The 20,318-nt window shown below is 41.3% G+C and overlaps 2 protein-coding genes across 5 annotated transcripts in view; one reads left to right on the top strand and one right to left on the bottom strand.

The window, feature by feature from the left end:
• Window positions 1-217: 217 nt before the first annotated feature.
• TIMM21 (translocase of inner mitochondrial membrane 21) lies at window positions 218-9,957 on the bottom strand. Of its 3 annotated transcripts, XM_017527542.2 has the most exons (6): window positions 9,298-9,951; window positions 3,527-3,589; window positions 3,330-3,427; window positions 984-1,057; window positions 795-900; window positions 218-695 (listed from the first exon to the last, which is right to left on the bottom strand). In XM_017527542.2, exons 1-6 carry the CDS (start codon window positions 9,596-9,598, stop codon window positions 591-593), a joined length of 747 nt encoding a protein of 248 aa, XP_017383031.1. In that variant the 5' UTR covers window positions 9,599-9,951; the 3' UTR covers window positions 218-590. The 3 variants fall into 3 exon arrangements, 2 of the variants coding, with proteins under 2 accessions (XP_017383031.1, XP_037594068.1); XR_005200071.1 differs by having other exon boundaries at window positions 218-900; window positions 984-2,967; window positions 9,298-9,957; XM_037738140.1 differs by lacking the exon at window positions 3,527-3,589 and having other exon boundaries at window positions 9,298-9,954.
• A 550-nt stretch (window positions 9,958-10,507) lies between these two features.
• FBXO15 (F-box protein 15) overlaps window positions 10,508-20,318 on the top strand; it is a 77,531-nt gene continuing 67,720 nt past the window's right edge. The window contains exons 1-2 of one of the 2 annotated variants that reach the window (XM_017527537.2): window positions 10,508-10,736; window positions 17,931-18,041. In XM_017527537.2, coding sequence (XP_017383026.1) covers window positions 10,600-10,736; window positions 17,931-18,041 — 248 coding nt within the window. In that variant the 5' untranslated portion in view covers window positions 10,508-10,599. Of the gene's footprint in view, window positions 10,737-17,930; window positions 18,042-18,766; window positions 18,953-20,318 lie in introns of those variants that run through there. The other variant, XM_037738139.1, reaches the window with a different exon arrangement.

The raw sequence follows: 20,318 nt of genomic DNA, 5'->3' as shown, positions 1-20,318 counted from the left end.
AAGGTGAGGTGCATGCCCAGGTCTACCCAACTTGGGAGTGTGTACTTTTCCCACTATGTAGAAGGCTCTTAATTCCTGAAGGGGGAAATATGAGTCAGATTCCTAAAAATTATACAATTTTGAAGAATGTATTTACCATCTGGTTCCCTATGGTTATCAGCCATTTTCACGTTTATCTCAAGTCAGATTACAAAGTATGTGGAGGGCAGCTGCTAAGGAAATATTTGTTAGTTTTAATTTTATTCTGGAGACATTATTCAGTTCTATAACACAAAACTAAAATCTATTTCCTTTATTTACATGATGTAAAATTCTCAATAACAACCATTTCTACTCAGGAAAGTTGGTGTTAAAGCAGAAATACTGTCATGATTGATTCAATGGGAGAACATAAAATATGCTCTATTTCATAATTTTTCCAAAAGAAAATGTCTAGTTTGTTTAAATGTAACAAATACTGTATCAGATTCACTTTAGAAACCATACACTCTTGTCTTTCTTTTGAGCAGATTCTGGAAGAGAGCTGTGAAGACTGGAGTAGTGAGTCCACGCCACGCAGCATCCATCTGTAACCTGCTTGCTTGATTCTTCTAATCATCTTGGGATCGATTATCTTCAACGATAATAGTTCTTCTAGGATAGGATTCAATTTCTACAAATATGTATCGAAAATCATATTCACCACTTTTTGGGTTCTGAAAAAAATGTAGTATTTCCAGGTATTATTTTCCTTTCTAGAACTTAAGTAACACTGCGCTTAGAACCTCTGACCCCATGACCCACGATTCCCACACCTTTTTCACTTCTGCATGCACCGTTCCTTGCTTCCCTGGCTCGGAGCCCTCGATGTAGAATTTCACACGCGTGTGTTCTAGCCCATCTTTTACATATTCAACGAAACTGTCGAGAAAAAGAAAGATCAGTCTAAGTTCCTTTCATTGAAAAATCTCCCCAGAGCTTCCTCTGAATTCAAGCCATGGTACCTGATGTGCTGCCTGCGACCCCGCTTTGTCGCCTCCCCATAGCCTTTAATAGGCTCACCAAAGACACCAATCACCTGCAGAACAAGGACAGGGCTTTATTATTTTTGTGTGTGTGGGTTAAAAGCTTCCTAAGGAAATAATTTCTAACCAACCAAATGATTTTAGGAAAAAGAAAAACCAGTAAGCCTAGGACCTTCTCAAAAATGACCACTCAATAAGAAAACTGAAAAAAAGGGTTATTATACAAAAATCATCCCGTAAATAAATTAGACAAATATTTCATGCCCAAAGATTAAAATAGGTAGCTTTATGGTGTGACTTATAGTTTCAGAACCATGTAGGCAGAAATGACGCAGCTCCTGCTCCCCTTACAGAAAACAAACAAAACAACACAGGGTTCAGCTGTTTCTCTACTAATACCCTTTGGTTTGAAGATAAAATGTATGAACATTTTAAATGAAATTTAATTAATTAATGGTACCTAATACTAAAACTATGAGATCAAAAAATTTTCAGTCACCATACACAGTGAAGAAAAAGAAAACAGATAATAATGACATTTAAAATAAACCAGAGCCACAGGTGTGAATCTATTATTTCTAATGAGAAAATCCACATGAAGTGGAAATATAGTTTTTATTGAATTCAAAATACAAATACTGTGGAACCCTCTAAAAAATATAAATTTGATACTAAACTAAAAAAATTTGACCCTCATTTCTATGAAATTTATCGTATTTTGTCTGTTTGAAGAATATCTTCAGTATCACATTTTCCAGGAGAAAAAGAAGTAACATGTAAGATGATACTTCAGAACTGTATAGCTCAAACAAGTAGAACAATCCACTTTAATCTATTTAACATACAAATATCAACACCATCAGGATTTTCTATTTTTCAAGCAGACACAGTACCTGGCAAAGAGAAGGGTACCCATTAAAAAATGTTGACAAAATTGTTAGTTTAATTATTATTTGTAAAGCTTTTTCAGGCAGCAAATTAAGTTATGACTTTAATATCTCACTGTTGTATATTCTGTGGAGGTTTTTGTTCAAAATGCTGAAAAATCTATGAGTTTGTGAATAACATAGCAACTCTTCATCTCTTTCCAGAGATGCATTCTAACATTTAATTAGGTTACCACCCATAGGTATTTCCGCAGAAACATTTACATTTACATTTACATGTAAAGAATGTTTCTTGTTAGATATAGTAACTATCATAGGAACCTTCCTTATTTCCTGCTGGTTTTCACCTCTGGAATACTTCACCCTCCCTGCCTCGGTCCAATTAAGAGAAATCGGTGGATTTAAAAAGAAAGATGCCAGTGATTGTTAGCTTCTGAGGTTTCCACCCTGACATGATTGGAAAAAGTGGTACAGTCAGAGCCGGAGCCCCAGGGAAGATCAGCCCTGGGCTCTGTTTTGAGAGCATGCTGTGGATTCAAACCTTTCTCCTCTTTAGGGACTGCAAATGCTAGGGATGACATTACTCTTTGGTCTGTGTGAAAAACAGCCTAATATTTATGATGATAATGGCAGAGAGTTATCTGCTGTTATCTTTCAAGGTGAATGAAGCTGGATTTCAATGAGTAATGTTTTCAGTGCTAAAGCTTTCCATCAGGGAGTAAGAAATACAGCACTTCCCAGGCCACACTGGCTATGTGTGACTGGAAAGCCACATCTAAAGCCTTCCTTCTCGACAGGGTCCTTCAAAGAACCAAGGCAGCTTCCCCATGTTCACTCTTCCCTGGGAAGGGCGGAGGCAGACTGTGCTTAACAGCTTCAGATTTGGAAGCAAATCTTGGATTTGCTTGGATTCAGGTTCTGGATCTCCAACTTACCAGCTCCATGATCCTGGTGAAGTTACTTATCTCTTTAAGTGTCAGTCTCTCCTTCTGCAAACTGAAGATCAAGGAGCACCGAACACAAATGGTTTTTGTGAGACTGAATAAAGATGATGCACTGGGGCCCTGTGCAGAGTGCTTGCATAGGACACGTTTTCCGTAAGGAGCAGTGACACTATGACCATGAGGTCACGCATCAGGCTTTAAAAAGACTAGAAACTATCATGAGTTTGATATTTTGGTGTATTCTAAGAATTTAGTATTTACGAACAACCAGCAAAATCACTCTCTTGCACAAGTAGCATGACAACATCTGTACACTGAGTTTTGGGTTCTCTTAAAGAACAAAGATCTAATAATGTAATGATAACTCAAGCATTATGTATTATTATGTGAGTTTCACTAGCATGAGAACTGGTTCTTGAATTCTGCCCATTTCCTCCTCCCAGACATTTTCTCCCCATCATCAGAGTTCATGTAGCTGAATCTTGAGAACTAACCTCGGGATGTGATCTGCATTTGTCTAGGGCTCTCCCATATATCTTGCTAGGACTTGAGGAAGAAAAGAGTTCTTTGAAAATTGTGTAAAACAAGCCACCTGAAATCACAGAAAATAAAGATGGAGTAAAGCCAGGGCAACATAAAAAGACCAGCTGAAAAGATATTCAAGGATTTATACTTGCTGTTTTTTTGCAACCTGTAATGGTGATTCCAAAGAGCACCACTACTAAATAGGAAAAATCTCTTCCGGTTTCTTTCACTGTAAAGAGAAAACACCAATAGGTTACCCGTGGCGGCTGGGAGCAGGCCTGCTTGCTTGCTGCTTCTGTGCTTCTTGCGAGAGAAAGGCTGCCTCCAGATCAAAACAAGGGGTCTGCGTGTGTACCGGGGCAGCCGTTTTGAAAACTCCCTGTGTGTTACTGTTACTGCCTCTGCAGAACTCTCAGAGCAGGGCTTGGGAATCTATGTTTTAATTTAACGCTATAATTTTAACACTGTCTTAATTTCTAGGATGAAGAAATCCTTTTAACAAGTGATCCAGTCTACCACTGCCATAGGTCAGGCAACACTGGACCCAGATCTGCCACTCCCAGATTAGGAAGAGTGCTGGCTTTTGACAACCAAACAGGTAAGGTACTGAATGGACCAACATGGGTGTCAACTCCTAACAGTCAGTAACTAGCTCGAATGCCAGTCCCACCCCACACGCTGACTGGTACATAAAAACAGAATTGGGTTTGGAGTAGAAATTTCGTTGGCCAGAAAGATTTATGAATTAAACTTAGAAAATGAAGAACATGCACAGACCAGACATTTGTTTTTCCACACTAATAAAACATGTGCATATGGATTAAACGAAAGGTCTGAGAACTAAAGAAACTCAATCAAGACAGTGTTATGGGGCAGAGTATGTATGTATATATAGCTATAAATAAATGTATTTGTATTATGCCCTTATTTGTCCCTATTACCCAAATCAGGTCATTGGTCTCAATACCCTAGATTCCCCAGGGCCCCCTCAACATTTCATTCCTGCCTTGCTTAGCATATCAGGTGAGTCTTTCTGTTTATTTACTCACCAACAGCTACCATGTATCTACTATGTGTATCTTCATATATATGAAAAGAGATATAACGTTACAATTACACTACCTTAATATTACAATTATTACTATGCTTTACACTGATGCTGAGAAACTGAGTCACCTCCCAGCATTATGTTTATAGGCTAATTTACTCACCACATTAGAAACTCAGACTTCTGAAATATAAATCTTTAAAAATTTTTTAAGAAAAAAAGTTTTAGAAAAAAATTTTAACAGAAGTTGTTATTTTCTCTTCTGTATAAAAAGCTTCTATTACTTTTATATAAAACAACATTGTTTAAAAGAAGTCTTTAACTAATATAACACTTGTTTAAAAGTAGTCTTTAGCATAGCACGATCCTTCAAGTTTTCAGCAATATTCCCAACTTAGAAGATATTATTCAAATAACAAAAAGATCACATCTGCCAAAGTATGTGTAATTCATGGGACTGACTCAACAATTGTCACAAATCCAATTTCCCTTCCAAGGTTCAGGAGTTGGGGCCTACAACAACATCTCATTCTACTCTCAGTGTCACAAAATACATTTCAATAAATATTACCTGCCAGTTACGTGTCAAGTCCCAGGTTGAGAACACGATAACAACTAATTAGTTCTAGTAAGTATCCTTATTTGTCCTTGTTATGCAAACCAGGTCACTGGCCCCAACACCCTGGATTTCTGACTGTTCCTCCCAACAATTAATTCCTGCCTTGCTTAGGGTATCTGATAGGTATTCTCCATTTATTGGATAAATAACAGCTCCTGTATATTTGTTACATATAAAGCCCTGTGCTGAATATTCTCCATATTCTACAGATTTAAAAAATTTCTGTTTGTTACTTTATAGCTGTCTCCAGTGGAAGCTGCTCACTAACTTTCTCAACCCTTTCAGATCTAATACTTTCATGCCAAAAACCCTCATGCCTTTTGCTTCTGCAGTTCTCTAGGCCTCCTGTAGTAGGTGTTGTGGTGTGGGTGTTCCCAGCTGCAGTTATCAGCCGAACTCCTCTCCGGGCATTCCATCATAAGAGAGCTTCCTCACTTAGGTCATGGCACTTCCTGGGCCAGCCCATGCTCAATGCCTGGTTGATGCAGAAGTGTAAGACTCAGCCGCCATGTTAGGTAGACGGATGGTGACTGGCCAGCTCAGCCCCAGAGCTCCCCAGAACAGTAGCTGAGGCCCCAACTGCAAATACACTTTGGCTTCCCCCTCTGCCCAGTTCTGCTTCCCTCACCCCTCAAGATGCATTCTGAGAGCACTCCCTGATAAACCTCCTTACGCAAATCTCACTTCCCTGAGAAGCCGACCTACAACGGCTGCTGCCAGGAGTGGTAAGCAGCTCTCAGTTGGGATTTTGGAGCTGGCTAGCTGGCCACTGGCTAGCAATGAGGACTCTGTCCCCGGTGGTAGGGGGGCACTGACAGCGCCTGTCATATAGCTGTAGTGCAGCTGATGCAGCTGATGGAGACCTGGGATGGAATACTGGCGGAAGGGAATGCACTGGCTGGTGTGTTTTTCTGGGAATTTAGGAGGAATCAGCAATTTTAAGGACTTAAAGGGCTGTGGTTGGGGCCATGGATACTCTGGAGAGAGAGGATGAGATGATACGTATAACTAATTACCAATGAAGGTGAGTACCAAGGGCAGGGGCCTCTTCCCCAGCAGAACAAGACTCGAACTGCACCCAAGAGGGCAGAAAACGCAGGGGTCAAGTCTGTGGCGTAAGGGCAGCAGGGAGTTTGGCATTTCAAGCCCATGAGACCTCCCACACCTAGGTCAGGGTCCTGATTTGGGAGGAAAGGGAACCTCCCACACATAGGTCAGGGTCCTGATTTGGGAGGAAAGCTGCGTTGGGGGCCCTTGAGGTCAATGCTCTAAGCAGCTCATTGTCTGGTAAAGGTTGGCACTTCTTCCATCATGGAAACTGGGCGAGGGGTGGGTGGGTGGCTTCTGCCTAGGAAGACACATGCTGCCCTCAAGAGGTTTCTCCACCTCCCCTCCTGGCCAAATTACAACACAACTGGGCATGAGAAGGGTGAGAAGGAACGATACACAGAAGGAGCTGGAGGCCCCACCAGCGGGAGCCAGGGGAACATATATACCATATCACTACCTCTTAAGGGGGGTGTGTCAAGGGCACAGAACACAAACCCGGCTACGTGAGAATTGATCAGCATGAGGCACACTCCTGTGATGAATTTAGCAGCTGGGCAAGCACCCTGGGAACTGATATGCAGTTGGCTAGGTTTGCTCCCGTAAACTTTGAGACAGTGATGGTCCACATTAAGTAAAAGTGACAGAACAGCCATGGCAAACGGGAGGAAAGGCTTAACAGCCTTGAAGAATGGGGATGCTACCATAGATATAAGATATAAAGCCTGAAAGCCCACCATCTGACTATATTCTGAGGAGGAACTGGAGGACATTGTACACCAAAGCCACAAGGAAGCCCTGACATCTTTACAGAGCAGGATGCCCTGACAGCAAAAGAATTCTGAAACAGAGACCAGGTTGCGGTATTAGGCAGAAGCCAAGTTGGGTGCAACCATCGTAACTGATGGCAAGTCGAGAGTGTCTGACCTGCACAGAGCAACAGAGTTGATGACTAGAACACGGTGTTCTCAAGGGCAAGATGGATGTGTAGTGGACAAGGCTACTTCTAAATTACACAGTCATTAGATATTAACTACAGATGACTCCTGAGGCTGAAGGCAGCCGCTCTAATGCAAAGCCTTGAACACTGCCCCAGTTCCTGGACCTGAGCAAGTTTTCAGACCTGGAGCCCCTTTACTGAAGGAAAGTGTATGTGACTGACTCCCCCAGCCCTTCACCAAAAGGACCTATAGTTATCAACTTGGACATAATCTGTGCTGACAGTGATGTCCAAGGATCTGGAGAGTCATGATGACCCTCCGACCTGCCTCGGCATGTAAGAAGCTGATAGCTGGGTCCGTGGACTTATCTGGTAATCATTTCTGTGATTTCCAAATGTATAAATCAAGAGGATGTACTGAGTAATTGGCAACAATAACTCCTACTTTAGTAGTTCTTTTAGAAGTGGGTTAAGAGCTATCACAGTGGGAAAAGTCAAATGGAAGCCTCCAAAACTGCCCCAGTGACCAAGATAATAAAATAAAAACAGTATCACATCTATGGGGAATGGCCGAGACAGTGCTATTCTTAGAGATCTTAGATACAGGCATGGTGGTCACCAATGGTGGTAAAGTCCCTTGTAATTTACCAGTCTTTCTTTACAAAAAAACAAATACGGGCTGGAGATGACAGTGGTTCACTGCAAACTCAACCAAGTAATAGCCAGGGTACACATGCAATACCACATATGGTAACTTTACAGGGGAGTGCATTAACACAGTCTCATGGTATTGGCCATTGATTTGAAGAATGCCTTCTTCCCTATCTCGAGAAGCGGCATCAGGAGCAGTCTGTAGTAACATGAAACAGATAATAACAGGATTATCCTGTTACTATGATCCTGCCCAGGATCTGCTAATTCTCTCACCCTCTGTCATTCTAGACCTGGGCTAATACAGTAGCCACTAATGGCTATTTCAGTTCAATTTTAAATTAATTAAAATTAATTCAGTTATTCAATCACATAATTTAGCAACATTTCAAGTGCTCAAAATAGCTACAAGTGGCCAGGAACTAACCAAATGTACAGCACAGATATAGGACATTTCTATGAGTGCAGAAAGTTTTATCTGAATAATCCTCTTCTGGACATTGAACAGAATATCACATTTGTCCACTATGTTTATGCCATCACGTTTGAGCCCATTAAGTAATAAGTGTCAATTGTGTTAGAAGGCTCGGTCAGACAAGTTGCAAGAGTGAGAGGTGGGTCCAACAAAGATCCAGAGGCTCACCAACACATGAGCGGGCCTCGTGGGGCTACACTGGGGAGTGCCAGGACATGCCCTCGCAAGTAAAAGACAATTGTTGCTCCCTATACCTTCTAACACAATGCTTCATAGGCCTCTTTGAATTTTGGACGCAGCATATTTCACATTTGGGAATGTTGCTCCCATCCACTCACTCAGTAACAAGTACTGTCGCCTCTGAATGGGGTGCAGTAGGGCTCTCTAAGGAGGCCTGGTGTGCAGTGCAAGCAGCAGCACTGTTGCCTGAGCCAGATGACCTGACACATCTGCCCGTTTCTATGCCTTTCACCTCTGCATATGGGTTGTTCCTTTGTGCTGAACTATTATGAATGAAAAACTAGATTATATTTTTGGCATATGCCGCAGATTACAAAACAATTGGTGGAATATGATTCAATTTTTTGGGTTAAAATTATTAAAAAGTATGTGTATGAAAGTGCAAAATGTTAAAAAAAAGTCATCTTTGTGTGGTATAACCATGGGGGTCTAAATTGCTTTGTCTTTTATTTTTTTCCCTACAAATTACATGTGAAATGAAGAAATTAAAAAACAAATCTTAAAATACCTGTGAACACATCTCTGACTTTCCCTGACAAATCACATTCCATCCTCCCTATATGTTTTTCTATTATTGCAGGTAACATCTGAAAGTTTTCCCTACTGGTTATGCGTCAATGATCTCTCTTTTTATCCTATCCAGTTACTCTTTATTATATGTAACAGAGCCAATAAAACTTGACAAAAATTTCCCAGACATAATGCAAAAAAGTTATATTAAATTAAAGATCAACTTTCAAATCTAAGTTTCAATCTGTAAAGAAAACTGTAAGTCTATATGTTCTAGTTCTAAATTATAAACAGTTTTTAAAAACTCATGTGAATTGCTTTTTCACCTTTGGCAGTGAACTTGGTGTAAAAGGGTATGGGGAGCTTGTCTTGATGAAAGACCAATCGTTAAAGTATTCCTTTTTTACCTTTTTGTGCTGTTAAGACGGCGGTTCCCCCTCTCTGACTCCTGTGCACAGACACTTGTTTGCTACTATCCTCCTTTGCTTTTCGGGAGCTCGGCCCCTGAGTCCAGATGGCTTTCTGGGTGACTCCAGGGATACATCTAGGTCGCACTGTTTTCTTCTGATATTGAAGCCCCCATCTCAAACTGGGCTCAGTCTTCAAGCACGCTTTGTTAAGCACAACGTGTGGCAAAAGCAATCTCTTTGCCGAGGACTTGTGCAGCTTCTCCGTATATTGTATGGCACGTAGAAAAGTACAAATCATGTTCACAAAAATCGTTCCGCTTAGGGACGATGCTAACTACAATTAGGAAAGCTTTAGGGTTCACCTCACATCCGGCCGGGCTCCTATTCCAGCCTATACGTTTACTTAAATGGGGTGTTAGGCAAAAACGTTAGCTTCAGCAGCGTAAATAAAAACGAAAAGTCTCCACAGTGAACCTGATGTCCACCTTCCCTTCTGTCTTCATTCTATTTGAATTAAAATACTCTGATTACCTTCTGGGCTGACATTCACAGGATCCCTGCCATGCCTTCGCAAAGTCACCTGGGAAACTCCCCCGTCTTTCTGGGAATAGTAGTTTAAAGACCCTGCTCTTAACTGGGATGGGACAGTGGGCCGCGCAAAAGAGACTACATCTCCCACAATTCAACGCTGCCGCAGCACGGCGCCCGCCCTCAGACTCTCCCCGCGCCTGGCGCCTGCGCAGACGCTGTACGTCCTTGGAGCGGCGGGAAAGTGGGGCGTTTGTGGCACAATCGGTACTTCAGACCCTGAGGGGTTCAAGCGGGAGTTGCAAAAGCCAAGTTAGTTGAAAACTACGTGTTCTTCTGATCCTTCTAGAGAGGACTCCACATACTGGGAAATGCTCCCTTTGACTGTGGCCTTGCTATTCCGCGTGCGCAAATGATTTAGGTTTTGCGTTTCACTGTTTTCAGAAAAACCGGACAGTAAAGAGCCAGCAAGCAGAGCTGAAGGGAGGCCACTGCAAATCAGGCAGCGGTTTCCTAAACGATAAGCCGCGGACTTGCTTGGCGCCCCTGGTGGCAGAATGTTAAGGGTGGGTAAAGAAGCCAAGCCCGGAAATTTCTAGAAGTCCGCTCTGTGAGCCGTCTGGCGCGGGTGCTGTCTGCGCACGCGCTAGGCCAGCTGTACAGTTCCCCACTCGCGCATGCGTGGAGGGGTGTGGCGATGTGGGGCTTGTCTGCGAGCAAGCGCTCCTCGTTTCCGCCCCCGCGCAGTCCTGTGGTGAACGCCTGGTCTCCATGGCGACTGGACGCGGTCGGATGTTGCAGCAGCGCTGGCTGGGCCTCCAGACGCTGCGCGAGCCCAGCAAGGGCGGTGGCGCGGCCCAGGGGCGTGCAAGGCAGGTCCCGGGGCGCTCCAGGGTCTTTGGGTTCAGGTGACTGTAGGGCCTGCGGGTGGAGTCAGCCGGCGGGAAGCTCCTCATTGCGCGTCCCTGGTCTTTTCACTGTATCTTATTCGTCAGGCTCTGGGCACAAGGCCCGAGGCTCCCTTCAACGAGAGAAGGGATTGGAAGAACGACCAGAGGAAATCCTTTCTACCCTAAATTATGACACGAGTACAGTAGCCTCTCAGGGAGATATTTTTTTCTCGCGGCGCCTGCGCGGGGAGGCGCTCACCTGCCAGGACAGGTGCAGGTGCCAAAAGGTCGCATCTCCAGGACGCCTGCCCTAAATTCACGGTGCTCCACCCCTGCCTTCGTATTTTCGCTCTTCTGTAACCGAGAATCTCCCTTCGTCTTTCTTGTGGCCGTACAACTTAGAGAAGTAGAATCCGCTCAGGAAAACCTTACCAGTGTACACCCTCATCCCCCAAGCAGTTACTTCTGGCAGGCAGTTTGGTCTGGGGGGTGGGGGGACAGCACTTTCTGCACCTCCGACGTCAAGGCCAAGTTGCCGTCTCCATCGCCAGGTCTTGCTCAGCTCCTAGTCCCATTCTGCCTGTCTTCGGTCTAAATGCAGCAGCCTGTGGTGTTCTCGTTCTGCTACCTAGAGGCTCGTCTCTGGAACTGAAGCGTGGTCCTCTCCTATAGTGAGAGAGAACGCAATTTTGAGGACTTAAATAGAAAAGGAGCAGGAGGCTGCCTCTGCTTTCCAGAAGCATCTTCAGCGTGAAGAAGTAAAATGATCCAGTGCGTCAGAAATATCAGCATGCATAATGGTATCTTATGAAATCCCTCTCCTTGTATCGTGAGCTGTTCCCTACCTATGTACCCATCACTGCTGTTCGTTTACCAGATGGAGGGATAATGCTAAGAATGGTTTACATTCTGGAGGATTATCTTTGTGCTTGTAAGCCTCTTCGATTTATAAATGTGGAAAGTCATGCACATTTTGCCTTGCAATCAACCAACAGTCCATGTTTAAGCATACAGAGGCAGTCTATTACATACTAATTGAACTACTTGTTTTATCCCCCTGCATCTGCAGAACTATGTCCTGTGTCCTCCCTAGGGCTCCATTACTTCCACTTACACAGCCCCGTTGCTTAGTGCTATGATAATAGTTCTTGATTGAAAACCTATAATGCTAGACAAACCACAAGCCTTGTCACAGATAGAATGGTGACAGTGCCTGCAAAAATTCTTTTATGTAGGAGAGAAAGGAATTTAAATAGGGAACTTGAACTTTTAATCAATTTGCTGCTATTACTAAAATTAGTCTTTACATAGTGCTCTATTAGGGGGAAGCAGAAAGATTTTTATATGATTAATCTTTTATCCTTTGTAAATTGAGTGAACTTCCTGGTGGATTGATATAATTAGAGGGCCTGTCATTATGCCTGGCATGAGAATCTGCATTTCAAGCTGATTTGGAAATGTATGCATTATCTTTGGTAAAGAAAAGTCTGCTGCCAAAAATAGAATGATTTACTATGGTCAAGGCAGGTGGTTATTTTAATGTCTCGCTGTGGAAAATTAGACGTTAAGGAATCAGCGTTCCCTTTTTAACACAAAATGTGAATATGTATATCACAAATTGTAAGAAGTGTAGTGGAAAGCATATTAAGTTGGGTTTATTTATACCTGGTGTAATTTATTTGATTTGCCATATATTGAAAATGAAGCACAGTCACTAGGTTTTTAAAATATTGGACTTACTCAAAACTATCAGACAAAAGCCTGTCACTTGACGTGTTTTCAAACTAAATTTATCTTACTAAATATATCAGTGTGTGTCTATACTTAACCTTGTAGACATATAGATCTGCATAAAAACATAAATGGAACTTGCTGATTTGTTAATTATATGGCCCTTAAAAATGTGCAGTTGGTTTATTTTATGGAGGAATAGAGATGTGTTTTCAATAGTGTTAACAGGTACATACATGAGTTGTATGATTTTATACAAAGTATGGTAAAGAGAGCTCTGATTTAGGACCTTAAGGAGATGGGGGTCTCAGAGACTGTCTTTGCTTCTAGCTTGGGACCTTAAGTCCCTTTAGTTGCCTTGTTAGAGCCTTAGTCTTCTAAACTGAAATGAAGGACTCTATGAGATCCATTTCAATTGTGAAAAAGCAAAACAGCAAGAAATAAGCTTTGAAGTTTAAAAAGTGTGAAAACATGTTTGTAATAGAATAGTCTTCATATTCCATTAAAACACTTACATATTACCTTGTACAGAGTATATGATTAAGAAGTATTTGTAGAATTGAACTAACTAAGCCCTGTTAAATATTTTAGTCAAAGATAGAGTCATATCCATTTGTTACTGAATTAGGGATTCAGATTAGGGAAAAGCATTTGGTACTTAAAAATAGTAACTAGTACCAAACAGGATTTACTTGCTTAATCATTATTTAAAACTATCTTTGAGTGGGGAGAGTTACAGTACCACTTTGAGGAACTTACTAAGATTATTTTATTTACATATATTTTACATATATATTTACAAAACAGGTGACTTTATTGACATTTTCACAGTAATCTTTCATAAATTTGGGACATACAAGTTAAGTTTTTCAGTAAGAACTTGTTGGCAGATTGAGCCAGTATGTATTCTTGAAACATCTAAGCACTGTGCTTCTCAAACTTGTAGTTGTAGTGGGCAGGGCATACACAGAGCATCTTCCTTGTCTGCAAAATCAACACAAAAGCTTTGGGGAAAAGGTTAAATAATTTAACTGGTAAGTAATATACATTTTTATGATAAGACAAAGACAAATTAGTAGAATGCAATATTTGCTTTAATTTTTAAGATCAACTGAGAGACTTCTAAGAAGTTTTGAGTTTGCTGCAGACTGTACTTCCAGATTTCGGGAAACCTGGTTTCAGTTTCTTTGCAGGGGTACTGTTACTAGGAATGCCTTTGAGAGTCACTGCTCCAGTCTCAAGGGTTGTGCTTTCAAACTGTGATTCCCTGGCCTTCTTGTACTTGTGACTCAGTTTTGAAATTAAAACAACACCCCCCCCAAACTTATTACAGATTCAATATGCTAAGAAAAATTATAAAATACGTGGAGTTTTGCCCCTTAAATCCTCCCCATTTAAAAAAACCTTCACTGGCAAATTTTGTAATCCTATGAATCAGATCTATTAACTGTTAAACCTTGGTTTCTCATTCTAGACCTCTTGTCTTTATATGCATGTATTTACTTTTCCTCTTAGAGAAATACAAAAATAAGTTTACGTAGTGGACAAAAACTGCAATTACTTTTGCACCAACCTAATAGTATATACTGATACAACTTGCTTTCTCAGTTATACTGTTAGTGATTCAGGAGATATTTATTGAATGTTGCTCATATGCCAGGCATATTGTGGGTGCTGAATAATCAGCAGTGAACAAACCCATGCAGTATACTTGCCCATGTCGTTCCAGCGATAGTAAGCAAGACAGGAAAAATGTATACATAGTGTTGGTTGGTGATGTGTGCTAAGGAGAGAAACAGAGAAAGGACACAAAGTGTTTGTGTGCGTGGCAGGGGTTAGGTTGGGGACTGGTTTGCAGTTTAAATAGAATAGCCAAGGAAAGTCTTAGTCAGATGGTGACATTGTAAATGGCTGAAGAAAGTGAGGGAGCAAGCCATATATACATCTGGAGGACATCAGGGATCTATTTCTAATTCAAGCACTTTACTTTGGTTGAAAATGTAAATTTTAATTGACTAAGGATTGTTAACTCTATGGAGACCTTGCAATTTAACCAATCACTATACTGTTTTTAGTGTTTTTTTCCCCAGTGCAGACAACTCTGAGATGGACATTCTTGAGTGAACTATCTGCACATTTCTAGAAGTGGAATTTCTGGCTTAAAAGAGCATATGTGCTTTTTAAGGATCCTGGTTTCTAATATCAGATTTGGCTTTCCACGATGTTTTTGTTGTACCACTGTATCTTGTCCTACTGGCAGTAAATGAGGATGCCTGTTTCTTTGTAACATAGCCAGCATGAATCATTATCATTTATTTGGTCTTTGCCAATTGCTAGATTAAAATTGATCCATCTGATTAATTTACTTTTCTTTGGTTTTCTTGGAAAGGCATAGGGTAACAGTTTTTATCTTTCTGGCATCTTATTGAGGAAATATATAATGACTAAAAGCTGTTACTGATTCAGTAAGGTATTTAATATCTTAAATACATTTATATTTGATTAATATTTATGTTTATATATATATAATTATTCATATAATGCTTAGGGTATGTATAGACTCAGACTTCTAGGCACAACCAACTCTTCATACTCTCATGGGCTTAAGGGTTACAGATTTGGAGCTCCTGATAGGAATTATTATTTGACTGAGGAATAATAGAAATTCCCTTTACTTGAAGCTTAAGTGTTAGAAACCTTTGTCAATTATAGACATTTTATCTTTGAATATGTACCATAAGTCAATATAGACTTTAAAATAATAACCATTTAAAAATAAGTCACGCTTTTAAATAATTTTAGAATGTATTACAAATTTTGTTTACTGTGTTGACTAATGATAGTAAGCAAAGTTTATAATATCTTCTAAAGTTATTTATGTCCACCTGGAACCTCAGGATGTAACTTTATTTGGATATAGGGTCTCTGCAGTTATAATTAGTTAAGATGAGCTTATACTGGATGAGGTTGGGTCCTAAATGTAATATGAATGATATCCTTATAAGAAGAGGCACAGAGACCGATATGCCCAGAGGGAAGTTTGCTCTGGGAAAATGGAAGCAGAGATTAGTTATGCTGATACAAAAAACTAAGAGACATCAAAGATTTCTGGCAACTACCAGAAGGAGGAATGATTCTCCCTAGAGCCTTCAGAGAGAGCATAGCCCTGTTGACAACTTGAGTTTGGACATCTGGCTTCTAAGACTTGAAACAATAAATTTCTGTTCTGAGTCACCCAGTTTGTGAAGGCAGTCCTAGAAATGAATGCAATTAGGAAATTATATTTTACTTCCAATTACTATATTAGAACCACATCAATGGAGTCTAAGCTTTTCTCCTGTGGAAATCTGTTTAAACAAAATTTCCAACAGAAATACAAAATATATTACACAGGTGGAATTATCTGATTAAAGGACGAGAGGCTAAAATTTCTAAATTAGGCCGGGCACGGTGGCTCAAGACTGTAATCCCAGCACTTTGGGAGGCCGAGGCGGGTGGATCACGAGGTCAAGAGATCGAGACCATCCTGGTCAACATGGTGAAACCCCGTCTCTACTAAAAATACAAAAAATTAGCTGGGCATGGTGGCACGTGCCTGTAATCCCAGCTACTCAGGAGGCTGAGGCAGGAGAATTGCCTGAACCCAGGAGGCGGAGGTTGCGGTGAGCCGAGATCGTGCCATTGCACTCCAGCCTGGGTAACAAGAGTGAAACTCCGTCTAAAAAAAAAAAAAAAAAAAAATTTCTAAATTAGCATTTCTACCTGTCCTTTCTCCATGTCTTCCTGCCCTGCAGAGCACAGATTGAAAACCATTGGCTAGAAAGTCATGTAAGACCAAAAGTACATTGAGCACCTTTCACTGAGGCTGGGATAGAAAGGCATATGGAGGCAGCATTTTTTTCCTTAGTGCTTTTTTTTCTCAGCATTTTTTCCCCTATTTTTTCCTTTTTACTCTCCAGGATCTGGAAAGTTTACCTTATGCAACTTCTTCTTTGTTGAGATGCCAGTGAGGCAGATGATCACTAATATTTATGGAGGTCCTACCCTGTTCCAGCTACTGTGCTTTTTTCTAAAGAGAAAAATCTACCAAGATTTCATCTGTGGCTTCTCAGAAGCATGTGGGGAATTGTGCCTGTTGAACAGGGCAGGCAGGTGCCAGTGGGTGATTTGAGTGCCTACTGACATATGCATATCTTGATGACATCTTGAGGTAGGCTCCAGGCTACACTGTCACCTGGCCAGCTGAGGCCCAGGGGAAGGGCTCCTTTTCACTGCTTGTGGCATCTAATAGGTTGTTCTCAGAGTTGAGGGCTATGCTCTGTTAAGACTGGTTGTGCGGAGTTCGTACTCCAGCTTTCCGGGGGTTGGTTAATTACCCTTCCTTCCAAGTTCTTAGGACACCTGTTTTTTGCTCCCAGTTGTTGCCTTCATGTATGAGTGTTCTTTCAAATATATCTGGGGAATTGGCTTGGTATGAAAAACTGAGGGTGGTTAAACTATCAGTGCACAAAATACACATTCAATGCAATGGTGTTGGTGAACTTAGTGTATAGATAATGTAGTCTCTAGGTTTTAGCCACTTCTTAAATAGCATACCGGGTAGGAGGTGGGTCAGTAACCAATACCTGTGTGTTGTATGTTGCTTAAAGCAGAAGCTTCCAAGCGTTTCCTAGAGAAACAGTATAACCACTCATGGCTTTCTGGGTGGGCTGCTGCCTAGACATGGAGGCTGTGAGCTGTGTTATTTCTGGTGTTTTGGTTCCCTTAAGGGGCTGTTGAGTACTCCTGATTTTGAGGACTGATTTTAATAAAGTTTATTGTAGAAACCTCTGAAAAAGACTCACTGCATTAAAATGTTTTATGCAATTTCATTGAATCTAAAAAACCATTGATTCTAAAATGCACTCCTATTTTCTGTAACACTAAAATAAAAAGATGGCCAATGAAAATATATTGCATTGAATGGGAGAAGTTAAAATGTAAAAAAGTTTGTGGATGAGTATTTGGTAGTTTGCCTATGACTGCAAAAGCTAGAGTTTGAACGCTTAACGATCAGGAAAGTTGTAGATTATGTTGACAGTTCAAGTTCACTAATTTTAAGTTTTTAAAAATAATCTTTAATGGTTTCTGTTATATCCAAATTGGCCAATCAATACATTAAATTTATCATTTTTGTTCCATTAAATGTATTTGATATCACCTCTTTGACATATTGAAACCTTTAATGAGAGTGTATATTTCTAAACCTTAGGGTGAAAGCACATCAGAGTAAGTACAGTCTTCAGGTTTCCTTACCAGGACACTAAAGTTTTCATTGTCTCTTCCTTCTCCCTCCCTTTCTTCCTTCCTTTTCATCTTTCCTAAAGTTTTTCAGTGAATAATCTTTGGAGCTTATGAATCCTTTAGAATTTTGTAGAAGGGAATAGATAATTCATATCATTTGATAATTATATAATTTGAATTTCCCATATTTACTTTCAGAAAGGGGCCAGGGGTCAAGTTTTCTGCAGGCTCTGCTGCCCTGAGGTGCCATGGCAGAGATGGGCAGCACTGGGAGAGCTCTTTCTCTTGCTATTCTGGGCTCCTGGATAGGTAAGTAGCAGAAGCAGACTGTCATTTTTGGGGGCCTCTAGGCATGGGGTTATTAGAGAAAGTTATGATGCTGTATATACCAAGTTGCTATTTTGAGCTTGCTAAGAATAGGATTGTGTAGGAAGGCAGTACAGGATGGAGTGTTTGATGAGTCATGGGCCTGTCACCACTATCCTTATGAAATGAGCTTTATGAAACGAAACTTCAAAAAGTGACAAGTAAATTGAATTTTCCTTTTGTTAAAATGTTCTTCAAAATTATTCACTTTTGAGTTGATAAAGACCCTTGACAAAGGAAAAAGAAGATTAAAGTGTGTTTTCCTGAAAGCTCAAGAGCTCTGTTCATTTCTCAGCCTTCAATATCTGGGAGCCCATTTGCCATGGCAAGATTCTGTACTGTGCTTCTCAGCACGAAGATCCATGGAAGCTTTAAAAAATTTTTATGTGTAATTGATGCTTAGAAGTCCATAGATTTGTTCTGTAGTAATGTTTATGGAACACCAGTTATATGCTAAGCCTTGTGGGGAGCCTGAAAGCTTGAGATGATCACAGAGAGACATTTTACACTGTAGGAAGCTAGGCCCACGTAGTCTGCATATTGCAGAACTGTGTGATTCAGACATAAGTTGCTTGATTTCAAGTTCCGGGCTTTTAATAATGTATTATAGCTAGCTCAGCTAACAGTGTACATATTTATATATACGTTTCCATGTATTTTAAAAAAGAAAAGCCAAAAAAGATATTTAATTAAGGACATTAATTTCAGCTTAAAACCCAATGCTCTGGGAATAGGCTGTCTTACAGTCATCTGATATGAGAAACAGAGCAAATATTCATTTGGTTTGTCCATCCATTAAATATTTGAGGATCTACTCTGTAGCAGATACTGTACTTGGTGCTGGGACACAAATGGTGAGCCACTTACATGTTCTCATGACGCTGATGATCTAGTCGAGGAGGCAGATTTAAAATACAGCAAATCATAATAAGTTGGGTTATCTGTTGTCAAGAAAACAAGTGGATCCTCAAATCCAGAATAATGGGGTGGCATGGTAAGAAAGACTTACCTAAGGAGGGACATTTAAGATGAGAACTGAACACTGAGATTCAAGAGCTTTGAGAAGAGCTTGCCAGTGAGTGGACACCAGAGTTATGGAGGTGGAGGATCCAGATGCTGCAGGAACAGGGTGGTGGTGGGGGAGCACATCACCTGGGGCTACCAGGCTCTGGGAAGTAGTGTGGATGTCATGTAATTTCTTAGATTATCTTGTTTACTTGTTTACCTGTCTCTCTTCTCTAGAAGTAGGGAAGACGGAGAGACATAGGCAAGTGGGAGGTATGTTTGGAGACGTAACCAACATGATTTGTTTATGAATTAGATGTAGGTGTGAGGGGGAAACAGACAAGTAGGAATCCGAAGCTGTTGACTGAAGCAGTAGTACAGGTTGAGGTGCTGTAGACTGAAATGGAAGGGAGGTGGGTCCGGGCAGAAGAGAGGGTCACAGTGGTGACTTTAGACTCGTTACAGCTGAGGATCTGGCGTGTGTGCAAAGGAGGATGCCAGATGGATGATGGATGTGTCAGTCTGGCTCAGGATGAGACCTGGTGGGGTAGGCGGTCATAGAGCTGGGTAAGGTGGCCTAGGGAGAGGGTGGGGAAAAGAAGGCAAAGACAACTCAGGAGCTAGCTTGGAGGACCTGGGGCAGTGAGAACCAACCAAGCAGGCAGGGAAGAGCCCTGAGGTCCAAGAAATTGAGGCGAGGGTGTTATGTGAAGCAGAAGAGGAGAGAGTGTGAGACACAAGAGCAGTCAGTGACCTGCGGCCTGGGGAGTCGAGGGGAGGAGGCAGCAGGGTGTGGTGGACCCTCGGAGTATTGCAGGTGAATACAAAGGAAGGGGCTGACCACTTATTTTCATATTTGCATGTGTTCTATTCCACACTGAAATGTAAGAAGCAAAAAAGTAGGGGAAGGGAGTTGGAGGCAGCAGGTGTAGACAAGTATTTGTTTTCTTTTGTTCTTTCCCAGAGCTTGGCAATGTGAGGGAACCTAGAAGTCAGGTGGTGGCTCCAGAGAGATTGGGTTGGGGAGAAACAAAGGAAGAGTATGGTTTCAGGATGAGAGATTTGGGGTGATTCAGAGGCTGATATTGTTGTACTGGCCTGAGCATAGAAAGCTAACACCAAGACAAAAGTATGCCAAATTGCAGGGTTTTTATTGCCGGTGGCCACGGAGGACTCGCGTCTCTCCAACCCTTGGCCCTGAAAGGAGGGTGTCAA

This window comes from Cebus imitator, unplaced genomic scaffold (genome assembly GCF_001604975.1).
Source record: "Cebus imitator isolate Cc_AM_T3 unplaced genomic scaffold, Cebus_imitator-1.0 Scaffold49, whole genome shotgun sequence".
NCBI classification, from domain to species: domain Eukaryota; kingdom Metazoa; phylum Chordata; class Mammalia; order Primates; family Cebidae; genus Cebus; species Cebus imitator.
This window is presented reverse-complemented; position numbering and strand designations above follow the sequence as displayed.

What these genes read in the sequence shown, in the direction of transcription:
- TIMM21 (XM_017527542.2), bottom strand. Translation starts at nt 9,598, where the DNA reads ATGATTTGTACTTTTCTACGTGCCATACAATATACGGAGAAGCTGCAC. An exon ending in CGTCTTAACAGCACAAAAAG is followed by an intron (nt 3,590 to 9,297) that starts GTAAAAAAGGAA and finishes TTCTCTTTACAG; the next exon opens with TGAAAGAAACCGGAAGAGAT. An exon ending in TGCATGCAGAAGTGAAAAAG is followed by an intron (nt 696 to 794) that starts GTGTGGGAATCG and finishes CATTTTTTTCAG; the next exon opens with AACCCAAAAAGTGGTGAATA.